The sequence below is a fragment of the Stegodyphus dumicola genome, chromosome 2 (assembly GCF_044657685.1).
Source record: "Stegodyphus dumicola isolate Sdum_Otavi_A_Nest chromosome 2, ASM4465768v1".
In the NCBI taxonomy this organism is placed as follows: Eukaryota; Metazoa; Arthropoda; class Arachnida; order Araneae; family Eresidae; genus Stegodyphus; species Stegodyphus dumicola.
In genome coordinates this window covers 247,455,914-247,474,815 of record NC_140769.1, presented here as the reverse complement: position 1 = coordinate 247,474,815, position 18,902 = coordinate 247,455,914, and the positions used below count along the sequence as shown (strand labels likewise).

At 32.5% G+C, this 18,902-nt stretch overlaps 1 protein-coding gene across 3 annotated transcripts in view; it reads right to left on the bottom strand.

Moving 5' to 3' along the window:
• Positions 1-18,902, bottom strand: part of LOC118182064 (uncharacterized) — a 104,860-nt gene that overhangs the window by 42,546 nt on the left and 43,412 nt on the right. For all 3 annotated transcript variants that reach the window (XM_035351345.2, XM_085811986.1, XM_085811985.1), the window contains exons 5-7: positions 6,802-6,849; positions 4,212-4,235; positions 1,242-1,265 (exon numbers count right to left, since the gene is read on the bottom strand). In XM_035351345.2, coding sequence (XP_035207236.2) covers positions 1,242-1,265; positions 4,212-4,235; positions 6,802-6,849 — 96 coding nt within the window. The remainder of the gene's footprint in view (positions 1-1,241; positions 1,266-4,211; positions 4,236-6,801; positions 6,850-18,902) is intronic.

Here is an 18,902-nt window from a genome sequence, read left to right as displayed (position 1 = left end):
AATATATATGTTACCGTGAAAGACCGAAATTGGAGAATGTCGACTTTCACCGGAGAATATCAACATTCACCAAATACGTCGGTGAAAGACCGAATATTTCACTACATTCTTGTATATTCGGACCCTCACCGGTGTATGTCGACAATCACAGGTATGCTCTGGTGAAAGTCGAAAAGAGAGGTCATTAAGTGCCATAATAGTTTAAGTTGTTGCAATAAATAAGATTTGAATCGCATAATTTAGTAAGTTTTTTATGACTGTTATTTTATTTTCTCATTTAGAACGTACTGTATAATTAAGCAAGTTTTTAACTTCTATTATTTTCTTTCTCATTTTGAATGTATTGTGTGCTTTAGGTTCTCATGTTCATAAGTTCTTATTTCAAGTCTCAAGTGCGTTTATTCGCGACTGAATTACGGAGAAGAAAATATAATATTGTTATATGTTCAACATTCACCATTAGTACATGGTGAATGTCGACATTGACCGGTGTAAGTCAGAAATAAGAGTATTTGGAAAATATTTCGGACATACACCAAGAGACTATGTGAATGTTGACATTCACCGGTGAAAGTCGACATTCTCCAGATTTCGGTGTTTCACCGTAACATATACATCGTTCATGATGTAAAGGTTTTCCCAAATAAGTGCTCTTTTAAAAAAAGTTAAAATTTGACAATTAAAATATACATTTCCTTTTGTATTATCATGATGTCCTCGAAACTAAGGGCTCAAGGGTACGTCGAATACTTACCACACGAATAAAAATAAACTGTTCTGGGAGTAAAATGAGCTTACATCTCAAAAGTTCCAATCCAAGCTAAACCTGCACACAATTCCTCTAAGACAAAATTATTTTCTTGAATTAATGCTGTCAGCAGTTTATGTTAGTCAGCAGTAAGCTACAAAGTCTAATATAAACGTTGAATACCTCAATACATTACATTCATAAATGAGAGCATATTTTGTGATGGTTCAAGTTGCCATATACTAATTAATTCTGTATTTATATACTGTACTTAACTTTCCTTAAAATAATATACAGTTAAAATTTTAAATTAAAATAAAATAGATTAATAATAAAATTGTGACAAAATCTTAGGATGAAAATATTACAAAAGCAGGAAATCCGGCTTAAAATTTCTCGAATAACTCATTAACTATTCTAGGAAATATGGAAACATTTAATTAGATTTTATTGTATTATATATCCTATATAAATAATTATAAAGTAATCATACCTTGCATTTGCATTCCACCTCCTCCTAAAAGAAAACGATTGTACGTAATTAAAGAAGCATTTTTAAATCAGGATGTATTTTTAACGATTATTCTTATTCCTAGGACATCTATTTATACTTTCACAGCTATATTTAAACAGTGTAACAGTGATCGATAACTTCAACAAGAATTCCATCACTCTTAAGTAGTATAGTCATCATTCATGATGAAAAGGTTTACCGAAATAGGTGCTCTTTAAAAAGACTTAAAATTTGACAGTTAAAATGTTTCGTTTGCGTTTGCGTTGATAAACTTATGTATATTAAGTACAATTTGTTTAATATCTTTGGTTAAGGAATATGTAGAAGTTTTTAATGTATTTGGGAATATTTATTAAAAATATACATCGTATTTTTTTGAAATGTCTTTATTTTGTTTGTTAGTGAACAAAGTCTTATACATTTTTATTTCGAAAGGCAAAATCATTATTTACTAAATCTTTATCGATAAGTTTCCAAGGTGCAAAATGTTATTTAATGTATTTCTTTCTTTTAAGAAACTATTTTAGATCAAAGAAGGGACGGTTTCATTACAGTCGAAAACAAATCAACAATCGCAACAGTTATTAGGAGGAAACAACGAGTTGTAAAGCCTTATAAAGAAAATTACAATTAAATCACGAAAATGTGATTATAGAAACAGGTGAACGGTCTGACGTTACGATTTGAGGCGCAGTAATATTGCAGTATTCCTATGAGTATATTATGTCAATTCGATAGATGGCATCCCATTAATCTTTTATTTAAGACTATAAAAATGAACTGCGTGAGTGGGCAGTTAATGTTACATTTTCAACACAAAAAACTTCTTCAAAAGCCACCTACTTTATATAATTATTAGAGAAGTGGGTACGAAATAGACTTAGAATCAAATCCGGAGTAATGCTTTAATTAACACACAATAACACGCCGAATAAATACAAATTCAGAAGTCAAACAACAAAAATCAACGTTATATTTTCAAAATTTTCACAGGACTAGTTTCGATGGTTTTACCGAACCACCATCCTCAGCTGCAAAACCACAAATGAACAAGATAGGAAATAATGATTAGATAAGATAAGAAAGCCTGGACAAGAATAAGCAAGTGGCGCCATCTGTTGATGAAACCAATGTTTTAATGTTTCTCATCGTTCTACCCACGCGTCTGCTGTTATGGTTGTGGTAAAATAAGGTCGGTTATTAATGTTGTTTATATCGTAGTTCTAAGAAAATGGCTGAAACTGTTAATGGGTATTTAATGTATTTTCTCCCTGCTTTCTGCATGCCTTCTGGTGTAAATGGAAGCACACTCGATGCGTAGGCGAGAGGTCTAGGGTTCGCGCTCTGGTGAGAGCACTGGGCATTTCTAACGTCTCCTGCTTCAAAATACCTTAATAACTCTATAGGGTTTTACAGTATGTTTGTAGAGCAGCTGAACCAGGCTGCTGCATATCGTGCCCTTGAAAGTAAGAACTCAACTCCGTAATTACATGAAGGTTTCCCGAAACGTCTCCATAAACATTACAATGGAGTTAAGCATTTTTATAGCATTTTGGAACTATAAATATAGCATTTTGAAAACATATATATATATATATAGCATTTTGAAATATATATAGCATTTTGAAAACAGATCTGTTTAAGTTTATGCTTCTTTTTCTTCTCACAATTTTTAACTGGAGTTTCATTTTTCATTTTGCTCAATATGGACGAAAAATAAATAAAATAAAGTTTTTGGAAGATTTTACAGCATCGTTATATCTTGTCAAATAACATGGATAGAGTTCACTAGAATGTTTCCCGATGTCATCGAAACAAGGCTTCCATGATACGTCGAATATTTAACATGAATAAACTATACTGTTCCGTGAGTAAAAAGAGCGTGTGTTTCAAAAGCTGCAGGCTAAGTTCCTGGACACAGTTCCTCTAAGACAAAATTATTTCCTTAAATTAATGCAGTCAGTAGTTACAAATATTATCTACAAACTTTAATATAAACGTTGAATACCTCAATACGTTACATACATAAATGGCGGCGCATTTTTTTTTATTTTTTTATTTATTTATTTATTTATTTATTTATTTAATTTTTTTTGTGATAGTTTTGTAAGGATTTTAAGTTTTACTAACGTTATTTTATCTTAAAACTTTGCTATCCTCTCTTATTTCCCATTTCCGGTCAGAATAAAAGCGAACAGATTTGGTTATACAAATTGTGCTTGCAAACTGTTAAGTATTTAATATATGGCTTTTAGCCAAGAGAGAGACTTTTCGCTGCCTTACCACGCGTGCGCTTTTCAGTCAGTTTCTGTCTGCCGTTAAGGCCAGAAATTAGTTCTCTTTGATATTTGAAAATGTATTGTAGTTTCTCGCATTTTGCTCACTACATACGTAGAGTTTAAAAAATCAATCTTCTCGTTACTAATCTTTATAAAGTTTCTAAGTTTAGTTCTTATTTAATTTAGTTTCTTCTTATTTTTTAAGTTTCAGACCATAAGTGCTGGTCTTTGTATCTCGAAATGCGGGATCGGCTGTACGCTGTGAGAAAATAAAGGGGTGATTTAACTCCTCCCATTTTGACGTATCTTCTAACCACTCACACGAACATAGTTTTAAGTAAACTCCCTGTTCCTACTCAGGACTCCAGTGATGTTTCCAAAGTCCATTAGAAGAAACAGAAGCCATGACAGCTTAAGTTGCCGTACAGTAATTAATTCTGGTGTTTATGCAATGTATTTAACTTTACTTAAATTAATTTTCAATTAATTCAGTTAAAAATTTTAATTCAATTAAAACAGATTAATAATATGCTTGGGACAAAATCTTAGGATGCAAATAGCAGGAAATGCGGCTTAAAAATTGTTCAAAATAACTAACTATTCTAAAGTATGGAAGTATTTAATTAGATTTTATTGTATTATATATCATATAATTAAAAATAAATCATACCTTGCATTTGCATTCCACCTCCTCCTAAAATAAAAAGAATTGTACATAATTAAAGAAGCATTTTAAAGCAGGGAATATGATTTTTAACAGTTATTCTTACCATTAGAAAAAATTATTGCCTTCTTGTAATATGTTTTTTGCTTGTTTAAATATCAGTCATATTTAACTGCTGTAATCCAGATTTAAGTTCTCATGTACTATATATTCAGTATTTATGTATTATATTTAATTTTCACGTACTTAGTTTCTATGTATGAAAATAAACTTTATTTTTTCACGTATGCAATAGAGTTTATAGTTTAGATTAAGAATACTTTAAAGTTTCCTGTGTGAATAATATTTACAATGTTCGCTTTTTCTAAAAAGATAGTGTAGATGTTAGTTTGTTACCTGGTGGAAGGGATTCAATCTGTATTCTAATTTATTAATGTTCTATAATAATAAAAGATCTCTAGGTTTTCAGTAACCACTGTATAACTTTATTGCTTATTAGGCAACTGAACTTATGATGTAATAGTATTGTGTATTAATTACGGAGGGGTATGATTAACTAGCATACTATCTGACTGTTGTTTAAAATTTTCAGTTCCCTTAATCATTGCTCATCTTCACATGGTTTTGGTCATGTTGATCACATGGTTTTGGTTATACATAGTCATGTTGGCAAGACTGCACTAATCTTGAGGAAAGGATATATATTATTCGAACTATTTAGTAACTACTACTTCTTAACTTACAGAAAAAAAGGTTTAGAAGCTAAAATATAAACTCCTAAAGGAGGCGCTTCTAAAATGGGACGTCACTGCCTTATTTATCAGAAAATTACAGTCTGTAACTTTGCAGACATCCGCCCACCGCCTTGCTTACCTCGTAACTATGGTAATGATAGCTGCGGTAGAGAGTCGTGGTCCCTAAAGGTCCCAATCACATTATGTTTCGGCTACGCGGGACTTAATGTCGAAAGGAACAATTCGCAGAATTCGCACAATTCCAGGAAACACTCGTAGCTAGGTTACCATTCTCACTTACTACAAAGACTTGAGCGCCAAACAGTAATCGATTGTCGCTCAAATCGGGATCACGTGATCCTTCAGAAGCAGAACTTTCGTTTGATTGGTTGTCTCGACCAACCCGAGACATTTTCGGTGAGGATTTAAAAAATCCCGCCATTGCTTCCGTAGCCAGGCAGGACTTCGCTTCAGGCGGGCTCTTTTTTCTAGGAATCCTCCCGTTTAAACCAGTGCTACCAAATCTCGTTTCTCAGAAAAGTCCCGTCTAGGAGGGACTGTAGCCATGTGTGATAACCTCTTAACTGTTGTCCATTTGGCTTGTTTCACGTCGCGGAAAGTATACAAAGAAAGGCTGATTAGTAGCAAATGTACGGTGAAAATAATTAATGTGTGGTGATGAAGACACCCGTTACCATCGTAATTTGGAGAGTTTGGAAAGACTTTGAAATGCCTATTTTAAAGTGACACAATAGGATTAGTGCGTAGTAGAACGTGTCGCATTTTGCCTGTACTGTTTGTTATTAAGTTATTAAATAAATGGAAGGCCAGATGTTTAAATTGTTATGCGCTCTTAAAATCTACCATCCATTGGCTATAAATTCTCAGGTGCTTCTCTGTGTTCTTTACTTATATGTGTAAGTAAAGAATATGTAAAAATGTAAAATAAAATTTGAACTTTAACTTGCAAGTACTGCATAAGTCTCATTTCCCTTTTTCTTTGGTAATCTCCTTTTTCTATTCTAAAAATAGTGATATGCTTGTAATAAATCTCTCTGAACTACATGTTTCGAAATTAGAATTCCCTATCATACGATTTTTTATATAACGCTCATGACGCATGTATTTACAAAACAACAGAAACTCTTTTAGCCAATAACAATAATGTTAAATTTTGAAAAACGAAACCTTACTAAACTAATTGAAATAAAGCGGATATATAACTTCACTAACATTAATATTGTAATCTGCTCATTTCTTATCAGCTTCTCAGTTCTGCTGGCAGGTTGTCTGTCACTTCTTTTTCTTTAAATGTATTAAAAAAGTGTGAAATGTACGGAGGTTAGCACTAATGAACGGGCGCATGTTTCGCCCTAATTGACTTGTTTATGCACTAACTCCATCGATTTGTCCTATATCAACACGTCAAAATGTTTATTACATAAGCAAGTATATATGCATGTATATTGTACGAATATGCTAGAATTATTTTTACTTTGACAGGTTTTTTTTATTATAAAACAGACTTGCACTTTTTTTGAAACACAATTTCTGTTTAATAAAAAAATGAAAAAAATGCTAAAACAAGTTAAAATAATTCAGAACACAAGACATTTTTAAAGAATTGCCCAAATTAAATTGCTTTTCAGAACAAGAATGTGATTACACAAAATACATTAAAAAGTATTCAAATACTTTAAAAATACCATTTCATTATTTTTTAATCTTGAAATTATTTTACACTTTCGTTTCGTTTCAAAAGCTTTACTGGTCACTAAATGATGCTATAGAATATAATTTTAAACTGTAGTTTATGTAAAAAATAAAGTAAAATATGCGACAGTTGAAAAATATATTCTCACCTTGACCAGGTTTAGCTACAGCCACTGTAACATGTAGATGATTTGGTCCTTAAAGAAAAAAGACATAAAATAGTTATTGAAATATCAAGAAAACATATTGATTAAAAATAAAACAAATAGCATAAAAATATATAATTTCATTATAAAAGTGTATAGACATTAGGTTATTTCGAGGCCGGAGAGATGAAAAATGAGCAACGCCTTCCCCGGGAATCGAACCACGGACCTCTGGAATACGCGCCCAGCGTGCTGATCGCTACACTACGAAGGCATGCTAAGAAGGCGGGAGAAATACCTTATATACGCCCCCTTTTTTAAAGGGTGACTGGGGTTTAAGGAACCCAGTCGCCAAATCCTGGGTGTGTAGAATCATCATCCACAACACTTTTAGTTCGGGCGCCACTGTAGAGACATTAGGTATATTTTTGGAAGCATGAGATTTGAAAAAGAAGCAACTCCTTCGCCGGAAATCGAACCACAGACCTCTGGAATACACGCCCAGCGTGCAGATCACTACACCACGAAGGCACGCTAAGAAGGCAGGAGAAATATCTTATATAGTCCCCCTTTTAAATGCCGACTGCGGCTTTTAGGGGACCCAATCGCCAAATCCTGGGTGTGGAGAATCAACATCCACCACCCTTTTAGCTCGGGCGTCACTGTAGAGACATTAGGTTATTTCGAGGCCGGAGAGATGAAAATTGAACAACGCCTTCGCCGGAAATCGAACCACGAACCTCGGCAATATGTGCCCAGCGTGCTGACTACTACACTACGGAGGCATGATAAGAATGCGGAAGAAATACTTTATAAAGGTAACCAAAACTGCTTTTAGAAATTAATGAAAGTTACATAAAATGCTTCTATATATCTCTATTCAGGCAATGATATCTAAAGTACATGCTTAGATAATGTTTTGAATTATTAAATTGCATAAAAGAATATAAAAATATAAATAAATTAAATTTCCGTTTCTCTTGCTCACAAAGTGAGGCTGCTTCTGCTAGATGCCGAATTCTGCATTTTTCATTTCTATGCGTTAGTTTCCCACATGTTGGCTGCAGAAGATTTAATTTTTAACATGATAATTTCATCTTGATTATAAGAAAAGTTGAAGCTTTTATGCATGAATCTCATCAGACTCAGGAAGTATCACTATACATAACATCAAAGGAAGGAGCTATTTATTGACTTCTGTCTCGTGAATTTTATAACACAGAGAAATCTTGTTTACGAATTTAATGTATTCCTGGAGATAGTTCGTTATCCGAAATATTCGTAAAACGAGACACTTTTCCCCTTAGGAATTAATGTAAAAGGAACTTATCAGTTCCCAGCGATTCCATATGATTACTTAGAAAACAGCACTTATATGTAATTTCGCAATGCAAAACCAATGGATATTATTAAATCTAACACATACACAGTGATAATGTTCCCACAGTGTTTAATACAATTCTAATATGTAAACAATAGGAAATTTGAATTAAATTTTACCGTATCTTTACGATGGAAAGCCGACGGTCTAAGTAGAAAACGATGAAGAAACCAAAAAAGCAAAACGACATTGTTCGAAAGGGAAATCATCTTACAAAAATCTATGAGGAATCTTGGTGCTTTTCTCTTTCTCTTTCTTTTAACATCATTTGCCTCTATTTAAGAATCGCTGAGGCTTTGTTACGTTAAAAATTTATCCTCTGTGATTTACTTTTGTGTACGTTTTAAAATATTCTTGACCCAAAACATGGCATTGTCGTTGCAAATATTTTTATGGCTTATTACTGAAAAATTTTCTCGTGTCAAATAAGTAAGAACATTTTCCCTTCTGTCTTCTTCTGCTGAAGACATTTCAATTAGTGCATTAACTGCATTTTGGCATATCATTTGTTGCCACCTTACTTGTTCGTATCTCGCGACATCGTACGTCATACAAGATATTTTTCTTTTGGAAAATTCGTTCGTGACCCAAGGCGTTAGTAAACTAAGGTTCTACTCTAAATTGTTCAATTCTTCCTGCTTATCAGGAGTTATTATTTAAAGCAACATCACTTTACCTTCAGACCAACAAGTTTGCTTTCTGAAGATATAGTTAGATGTTACTCCTTGGTGAGTGGGCATTCATACAGAAAAAGGGACCAAGTCACTTAATTCTCCGTATGTGCAGTCACCTGATGCAGTCGTTCATATTTTATAAGATAGAAATGTTCAGTAAAAATTCTTATTATAATTTTTAATAAATTTTCTGTACAGTAGAATGGCGAATTATGTTAACTAACTAAACTATAACTATTATAAGGTATTTCTCCCACATGCCTAGCGTGCTTTCGTGATGTAACGGTAGCACGCTAGGCCGGTATTCCAGAGGTCCGTGGTTCGATTCCCGGCGAAGGCGGTTGCTAATTTTTCATCTCTCCGGCCTCCAAAGAATCTTAATGTCTCTACAGTGGGGCCCGAACTAAAAGGGTGGTGGATGATGATTTCTCCCCACCCAGGATTTGGCTACTAGGTCCCCTAAAAACCCTAGTCGCATTTGAAAAGGGGAGTATATAAGGTATTTCTCCCACTTCCCTAGCGTGCCTTCGTGGTGTAACGGTAGCACGCTGGGCCGGTACTCCAGATTAATGGTAAATAACATCTTCGATCGTTTAAATGGTAAATAACATCTTCGATAAATCTTTAAATATGTGCACTTTTTATTGCTAAAAAATGTATTGTCTTCTAAAGCAAAAAAATGTAAATAATCGTAAATTGCAGAAAAATTTCTGAACTCTTTTGAATTACTAAACCACTGTCTTTCCTATCTTCATTGACATTAGCCCTAATTATTACTTTCAAACTGTTGAACCTGTCTGCAATGAGGTAAGTTGGAAATATGTTGATAATAACATTAATAATGTAGTTTAAATGTACTAAACTTAAAAAATGCAAATACAGATTTAACAAACATGTAAACATTTTTGTATGAATCATAAATATCTTTAAGTTTCCAGTTTCAGAGATATTATTCTTCAAAATTGTCAACACCACTGTTGTCATTGACAGTTATAAAATCGGATGTCTTGAGATATATTATAAAATAGTTTTAATTTAATTTTATTTCATTTTTATTTATTTATTTAATATTTTATTTTTTTAATTTTATAGTAATTCATTTACTATATATTACGTATCTACGCGAAATTATCTCCTGGGGATCTGTTTATTTTATATTTAATTGTTTATGGGTACAATATAACTAACATTACTTATTTTCATAACAAAAGTTGTGTTTAAATTCTAAAGGAGGAGAAAATGGGATAAATTATTTTAATAGAATTAAAAATAACTAGATTTCAATTCTAATTGATACAATCCAACACTGAACGTAACTATGTGAAATTATCTCGAGAGTATTTTTATTTATTTTATATTTGATTGTTTATGGGTACAATATAACTGAGATTACTTTTAATGAGTAATCTCAGTTATAATACTCATAATAAAATTACTATACTATTACTATACTGTACTCATAATAAAATTGTACTCTCATTTCTTACATTCAATTCATAAATATTGTACTCTCATTTTCATTATAAAAGTTGCGTTTAATTCTAAAGGAGAAGAAAATGGGTGTCTTAAAAGAATTAGAAATAACTGGATTTCAAATTCACTGATCCAAGCAATTTTCGTCCAGTTATTTGGTTAAGCGAAGCCCTTTCCCTTTATGTCTTAAAATAGTAATTGTTTATAAAAAGTTCTTCCAAACTTCGGCTTTTTAAAGTCAATCCATATCATATGATTCATGCATAACACTAATAATGTAAGCATTAATTAAAGGCTTCAGCAAATAATGATTTCTATTTGAAAATCGAAACTCATTATTAACCAAGGGAGATCAAATGTAAACTAAAGCTAATCATTCCAAACCCAAATTATCTCTTCTACACCTAGCATTCGTTCTCTGCCTAGCTAGAATGCTTATTCTTCTTTCTTCCAATATATTTAAAGCATGCAGAAGGTGCTGATATAGTTCTTAACAGGCACTTAACTGCGCCAGTTTATCTGTATTGACTTCGAAATGTTTGCAACAAGAATAAAAAAATATTAAGCCTGCATGACTGCAAGTGTAAGGTATTTCTCCCACCTTCTTGGCGAGTCTTCGTGATGTAGTGGCTCTGCACGCTGGGCCAGTATTCCAGAGGTTCGTGGTTCGATTCCCGGCGAAGGCGGTTGCTATTTTTCTTCTTTCATGCTTCCAAAAATATCCTAATGTCTCAAAAGTTGCGCCCGAACTGAAAGAGTGGTGGGTGATGATTTCTCCTCACCCAGGATTTGGCGATTGAGTCCCCTAAAACCTCCAGTCGCCCTTTAAAAGGGAGAGTATGTATAAGGTATTTCTCCCACCTTCTTGGCATGCCTTCGTGGTGTAGTGGTTCTGTACGCTCGATCGGTATTCCAGAAGTCCTTGGTTCGATTCCCGGCGAAGGCGGTAGCTATTTTTCATCTTTCTTAATGTTTTTACACAAGTACCTCAGTTTTCTCTTCCAAATTATTTCATATATACATTCGTTTTTCTGCATGAGGTCTAAGAAAGAGTGGAAGGGATTGATGTAGACGGCTAATACATAGTTAATATTGAGTTATTTATTTGTTTAACGATATGCGACAAAATATGTCACAGTTATCTAAGAGAGGAATACCTTCGTGGAAAATTGTCTGAGCGAAACTATCTCGTATTTACATTATACATGGAGAAAACCAATAATCTGTGATAAAATCAATAACACCCGCAGGTAATATAAATCGAAAAATATGGATTCAGGTTCTGGAAAGAATCTGATTTATATCTTCCAACTGTGATGAATGACGAGTTTAATTTTTATTAAGAACTCTGTCGCAACAATGAATTATGAGCATCTTATTAATTTGTAAAAGTCAATCAGTCAATTCGTGTCCTATAAGATGGACAGTCTAAACTGAAATACAGTGGTACTTCGGAACACGAACGCCTTATTTCACAGACAATTCCGTTCATGAACAAATTATCTAAGCAAAAAGCGCCTCAGATGATGAACGATGCCTCGAAACTCTGAAGTTGGCAAAATAGGATTTATTTTTAAAGTTATTTTGAGGTAACCTGTGTCACAAAATTAACACTCGAGAACTTTTGGAAACAACATTTTAATACTGTCCATTGCTTAACTCTCAAAAAGGGTCTGGCACCAAGTGACGTACGAAAATCATGAATTATGTCTGGAAGATATTATGGCCAGACTAAGTTCCGGAAACAGACTTTAAAAGGAACTTTAGGATTCTGTGGCGTTTTCGTTATGTTTGATTTTAACTGAAATCGAAACCCGGTGAACCTCAAGGAGAATAGAATGACGCTTGGAAGCAAAGAAAGAATAAAAGAAGATGGCTTCTAAAGAAATTTTATGTAAGGTAATTTGCTATTCAAGTAATAATATTTCCATCATTTTCCACTTCTGCTGATTAGTCTTTTTCATGCATGTACAGTTAAACTAAACTAAGTTTTCATCTATCTGTTTTATATCGTATTCATCTTTCTTTAAAATTTATTTAATGCTTTTCATTGGTTTTTGGTTATGAACTTGTGCACAAAGTACTGTTTTAAAAGTTAAATAAATATACAATCATCTGTGGTCCAGGTATATTTATTTTACACTAATTCCTAAGGAGAAAATAGTTTCGGTTGATGAGTGGCTTTCAAAAATGAATTAGATTCGTGAACCGAGGTTTCACTGCACAAGAGGTTAACAAGTTTCCCATATTAAATTTGCACTTTTTACGTGGCAAGAGGAGATAACCCAATCTGTCAATACCGTAGATTTTTTTATATCATATCACATGTCGTTCAATAAGAAAGAAAATCATCCGAAGCTTTTCCTCATGCGTCAATGCGCTGACGGATATTATGCAATTCATACCTCATTGTATAATTTTTGTTTGGGAAATAAAAAAATGTTATGATCTAACAGCAATGATAATGAACCATAAAAGTTAAAAAATGATGCGAAGAGGCAAAAAATAGTCCTTTCCATTCTGTGTCTTGCACGATATGTCATGGTGCTGTATGTATGATTTGCATGATAAATAAATGCATTTGTATGGAATGACTTAAGCAGCAAAACGCTTGAGAAACAAATGAAAAGAACAATAAGTAAAAGAAATAAATGCAGGTCTCAGTCTAATTAATTTGCTTATGACATGGTCAGCGATTTCCATCCGATTTTTAAGTATCTAAATTGATTAGTAAAATTTTGATACAAAAGAATATTAGTTTTCTTTTAAAAAACTAAATTTTTTTTTGTCGAAAGACGTCGAGTAAAAAATTTAAAATCTATTATTTCCAATGACTTGGATGTGGTTATTTTTGTGATCTGATTTCATGCTATGTTTACATTGAGAAATCGAGTACCTCAAATCGTCAAGTTATGGAATTCACAAAAATTCAAAACACAGTTTCACATTTTTAGTACGATATTAGTACTAGAAATTAATAAATCATATAAAAGGAAATGCTATACAGGAAGTGAAGTACTGAAAATGTAAAAAGTCTGAAAATACGGTTATCGAAGCAGAAAATAACTGATAGTTCGCAATCTCTTGTTTTCCACAAAGCAGAAATTTCTGACTGTAGTTCCAATAGGGTTTACTGGAAATTTTATTTTCTCTCTGCATTAATCCACGATACGGAAAGCAGTCGGTCTTTAGATATGTGATAACACTAAGTATCGTAATGCTCAAACATGTGGACCTCAAAAAGTTTGGTAAGTTTCATTAGCTAAATGTAGTGATCTCTCTTTTGTGGTTAGAACTCTCGTACACCATGACTACCATTGAAAGTGATCAGTGTTCCTGGAAACGTGTATTGAAAATCACCTTTCTAAAACAGCCCCATCCACAGAAAATTTAAATCTATTGTAACCGTAGTTTTCGTAACTAAAGCTCACTGTCAGAATCTATGTTATGTATTTTTAAGTAAATGTGACTGGACATTTAAAAGATCTGACTGCATCTTGTTTGCGTTTAAAATAACCTTTCAAGAAAAGGCAACCACTATGAGGATTTTCTCCTTTCTTACTGCATGCCATCTTGGTGTAACTGGAAAGCACGTCCGTCTAACAAACGAACCCTTTATGACGGAGGCCTGGATTTAGGAATCCCAGATAGGGTAGCTTTCATTTTTCCCGTTTCTTGCTACGATACACGTAATGAGTCTACAACGCTACATTTAAATTATTTATTAGGATGTGCATGCATTTGCTTTTTTGTTTTATTTGTTATGACAAAACAAACAAAGGCTATCAATTTAAGAAAAGAGGGATTTTTATGAAAAACTTTCTAAGGGCAAATGGCTCTATTCACGTAAAGAGATATCACCCATGCATCTAACCCGTCCTCCCTGATGCGACAGTCGAAAAATCGTTATTCAATGGCCTTTACCACTTATGCTTTCGCGGACTTATGAAGAGGAAAATAATTAGTAAAAAAATAATTAGATTTCAGCGCAATTAGCTGAGAAGATGATACTTGGCAAATATAGATCACGTTCCGGGAAACATTATATTTATCGCGATCATTGGAACCTGTGTTGTTTTAAACGATGACTAAGAATGTAATGCTTTTATTGCACTAATTTGCAGTCATATCAGTTAACAGCTGCTTATTTGTTTATTCGCTTCTTTAGCCTATCTTTGACTATGGCTTAATTTTTCAAATCTTAATCACATACGTTAGGAAAGTTATACAGTTATGACCTGTTGTTTCAGGTTTTATTTTTCTGACAGAAAAATAATTTTTTATTATGGTAATGAAAATTGATTTTCTTTCCATTCTCTGAAACAAATTTATACTAAATGAATGGAAAATGGCAAGCTGATACTCTTAAGATAAACTTGTGACGGTATAAAACTGATTCCGACATTTTTATAGTACAACTAAAATACATACACAGCTTACATATATTTAAAAGCATTAAATTTTGTAATTATATTTTAGATTATTATAGCATTATTGATGCAGATATCCCCCGTTTTACAAATGTTCGTTTTACGCCATTTCACTTTTACGGAAGACCTACTTTAGTACTTTTTTAGTTTACCAAAAAAAATCAGAAGAGGATTTCACTTTTATGAAAAAAATGTGAAAAGCGGAAACATCATTTAACGTTTTTTTTAATCCACGCTTGAAGAAAAGTGGCATTTTGATTTTAAAAGAGCACGCGGTTTTAAGGAAGTTTTGCTAGATGTTTTAATTGTTTACTAAGAATTACATCAAATAGAAACTGAATCAGTTCAAGCAAGAAAGAATACTCTCATTATTCAAACTAGAATACACGGCAAACCTTGACCTCGACCGAGTCAAAGAAAGTATAAACGCAGTGACATAACGTAAATAAATTATGATGTTTTTTTTCTTCTGTAGCCTAGTTTTTTTTTAATTTCTTACTACCAAATCTCCGATGGCTTAACTCACCACATCGGCACAACCATTATCTCTGCGTTGGATGGTACGGGTACGTAAAAATAAGCAAATCGTACCCCGCAGCGAACATAGCAAAAAAAAACCGTTCTCGTGATTAGACACAACGCAAATGACATCTGGATGCTAAGTAGCACGAGTAACATTTCTCCGCAGTATTTGTATTGCTTTGTTTTCGCTGAGCGGTAATGTCAGATGAAAAATCATTCACACAGTTTTTTATAGAGGGCATTCCTATTTTATAGAGCAACAGAATTTAAAAACAAAAAACTGTTTTTTGCTTTGATTATTTTTTGCTTGTTTTTACTTCCTTGTATGACGTAAAGGAAGTATTGTAATCACGAAAAATTCCAGGTACCATATTTCAACGAAAATATATATTTTGTCCCTCTAATGAAATTTGAGGAAATAAGTTTAAATGCAGAAAATAATACTTATAATTTAATATTCCGTACAAGGAAAACGTGGTGTACATATCAGCTTTTTTATACTTAATTTTTATATCTTACTCATTAAACAATTAATATGCTTTAACGCAAAATTTATAATATTTGTTAGTAATCTTTTACACTAATTAGTGATAAAAATACAATAAAAAAACTCAAAGATTTTAAAGTAAAAATTTTGTCACATATTACCATATTTAAAAGCAATTTTTGTACTTTTTAACTCATTTAAATAAAACTGTATTAATCAAAAATATTTTTATACACTCTGCTTTATGCCTTTAGTCTATAGAATGTGGGGAAAAGAGTAAAGAAAGAAAATCATCAACTTTTAAAGCAGGAAAATTATTCTTTTTAATCAGAATCGCAGGTGTTATTATATTTTTCAAAACATGCCGATCTATCGCAAGCCCTATTATTCAGCATTTTAATTTCTGTTTCATTTTAGAAATCTGATACCATTATCACTTTAAATTCCGAGACTGACAGTAATGAAAAATTAAATATCATAAATTTATAAGACGTCGTTGTTAGCAACTGTACTACAGTTGAAAATGTTTTTTGAAAATTCACCAAATTCGATATATAATTCCAGAAATTTCAATAAATTTTCATGTGGAAGATTATTTTTTTATCAAAAGGAGGATAAAGCAGAGGAGAAAAATTTATTATTTCCAGCGTTGATTATCACCAGTGATTGTTTTAATATAGCTTAACATAGCTATGCGAGAGTAATTTTATTTAAATAAATAAATTCTCAAATTTTGAAATTCATCTTGAAAATTTTATTATTATTCTAACTACGTGTGTGTAAATATGTATGCTATTAATATATGTAACTGTGTATACTATGCATGTGGAAATATTTCTGAAAAATTGAGTCTGTAAAAGATTATCAAAAATTAAATCCAAGATATGACCCAAGCAAAGAAACTATGCTAAGCAAGACCTTTTTAAATACGCCTTTCTCGCAGTAACAGATTGGTTTTGTTACACAAAAAATATACACGATTTTTGCTTCGACAGGATTATCATAAACTCGATAAAAGAGTAATATTCTAAAAATTTCGGATTTCTAACTTAAATTATGCAGAACTAACATCTGAAACAGTTTTTTACTTGCATTGTTTTGTAAAAGACATTTAATAGTGGCTTCTAAATATAAGAAGCCCACCAGCGGCCGAGCGGTAAAGACGCTGAACACTGGTAGTTCGGTCCGAGGTTCGAATCCCGCGAACGGGCTGGCTGCATGGGCGTTTTCGTGGTTTTCCCCATGTGTAACGTGTATACGAGCCAGTTTCCCTTAGAAAGTCCTCCACGAAAGGCATCCCTCCCCTTAGGCAGATAGCCCTAGTGTGCTTTGCCATAATTAAATACACCAAAAAACCTAAATATAAGAAAGTAAGAATAATTTATTATTAAACGTCTTGTTTTTCAATGCAACAATACACTGTAAATCTCTTCTTTATTATTAAATAATGAAGAACCTATCTGTCTGTATAAATGTATGCATGTATGTATATATGTATGTATGTATGTGTTCTTGCAGTATGGGAAAACGATGGCACCCAGAGCCTCCAAATTTTGTACACGCATAATTCTCCAACAGAACACGTGCACTTTGAATCCAAATTTTGAATTTCGAATTTGTTTTTGATTTATTTCCTATTCTGTGCCAATTTAAGTAATTCTTAGTTAAGAATGTATAAAAGTTCTGTATAGCCACTCGGCAAATCGCAACATATTTATGTTTCAAATTAAATCAAATTTAATTTATGTTTTAAGTAATTTTGATAATTTAGTTGCCATTACAAGTAACTGCCAGAGTTGATTTTCGAAATCAGAAATTTTCGATAAGGTTAGTTAGTTACGCGGGTACTCTGGTGCTACACCGTTCTGGAATGCCTTCATGGATAACTTTCTAACCAAATTAACTTCTGTTCACGTTACGTGTGAAGACAATCCAAACAATGTATTAAGCATCAAGGTCCTAGTGGATTACCAATGTTCTGTACTTACTAATTCTAGCCACTGAACAGCTGCTGGGACTCAGCATATGAGATCGACATTAATTGTTTATAACATTCTTTAATTTCCCAAACGTTTCAGTGCACTACATACAACTTTATATATCTCTTGATACGTAAATGATTTGAATGAGTTTTATAAACATAGATTCTTGAAACTAGATCAATAGGGTTATAAACAAAATTCAATTATTACACTTTCTCGTTGTTTTCCTAGTACTCTGCTATCTTAAGTGAAATATCTGTGTAGTTTTATCATAACAGAAGAAAGTTTTTTTGAATTTAATTCGCGTGTAATAAGGAGGGAATTTTTCTTCTTAGGTAAACAAAAAAAAATATCACACATTTTTTAAAAGTATTAAGCTAAAACATTTCTTCATATGTACCTTATTTCTCAACTCCAGCTTTCCAGTAGCTTAATTTTAAAATGAAACTTAATTTTTTTTTCAAGCAGATTTCTAACAAATTTTTATATGTTAAAATTGATATTATTTTATGCTTTCCTATCGCATGTGCGTAACACAGATACGTAACTCACAGGAAATAATAAAAAATACAATGAAAGCCCATTTAAAAAGAAATATTTTAATTCCTCAGTATTTCATTTATTGGAAGGCATTTGTTGAAATGAACTGCGACTGAGCTTTTTATGCATGTACATTTATGAAATTAACATACATGTAACCACTGCATCATTCTTTTTGAAGAACCTTGTAACATTCGTATTAAACTCACCACATATCACTCTTGTAAGAATTATAACCTAATAGAAATACACAAGACGCACTTAATTAGTGAAAACGCTTATTTTATGCTGAAAGCGTAATCCTGTGCAGAAAACAAAATATAAGCAAACAGCATGAAGACGAAGTAGCGAACTCAAATGGCGCCAAAGATTCTCCAGCATAATAGAAATGATGTCATCGAAAAGCGCATCCAGTCACGAAGATGGATTTCTTTTTGCATTCACTACATGGTAAGGTTTTGCTTAAATGCATACGGTATTCAATGCCACCTCATTTTGACCAGATTAACTGCCTTTTGTGTTTCTCAGGAATTTGTTGTTTATGTTTATTTAGGTTATATATTTACTATTTCAATCTACTTTTAAATGTTATTTTAGTTTTTCCTCACCATATGC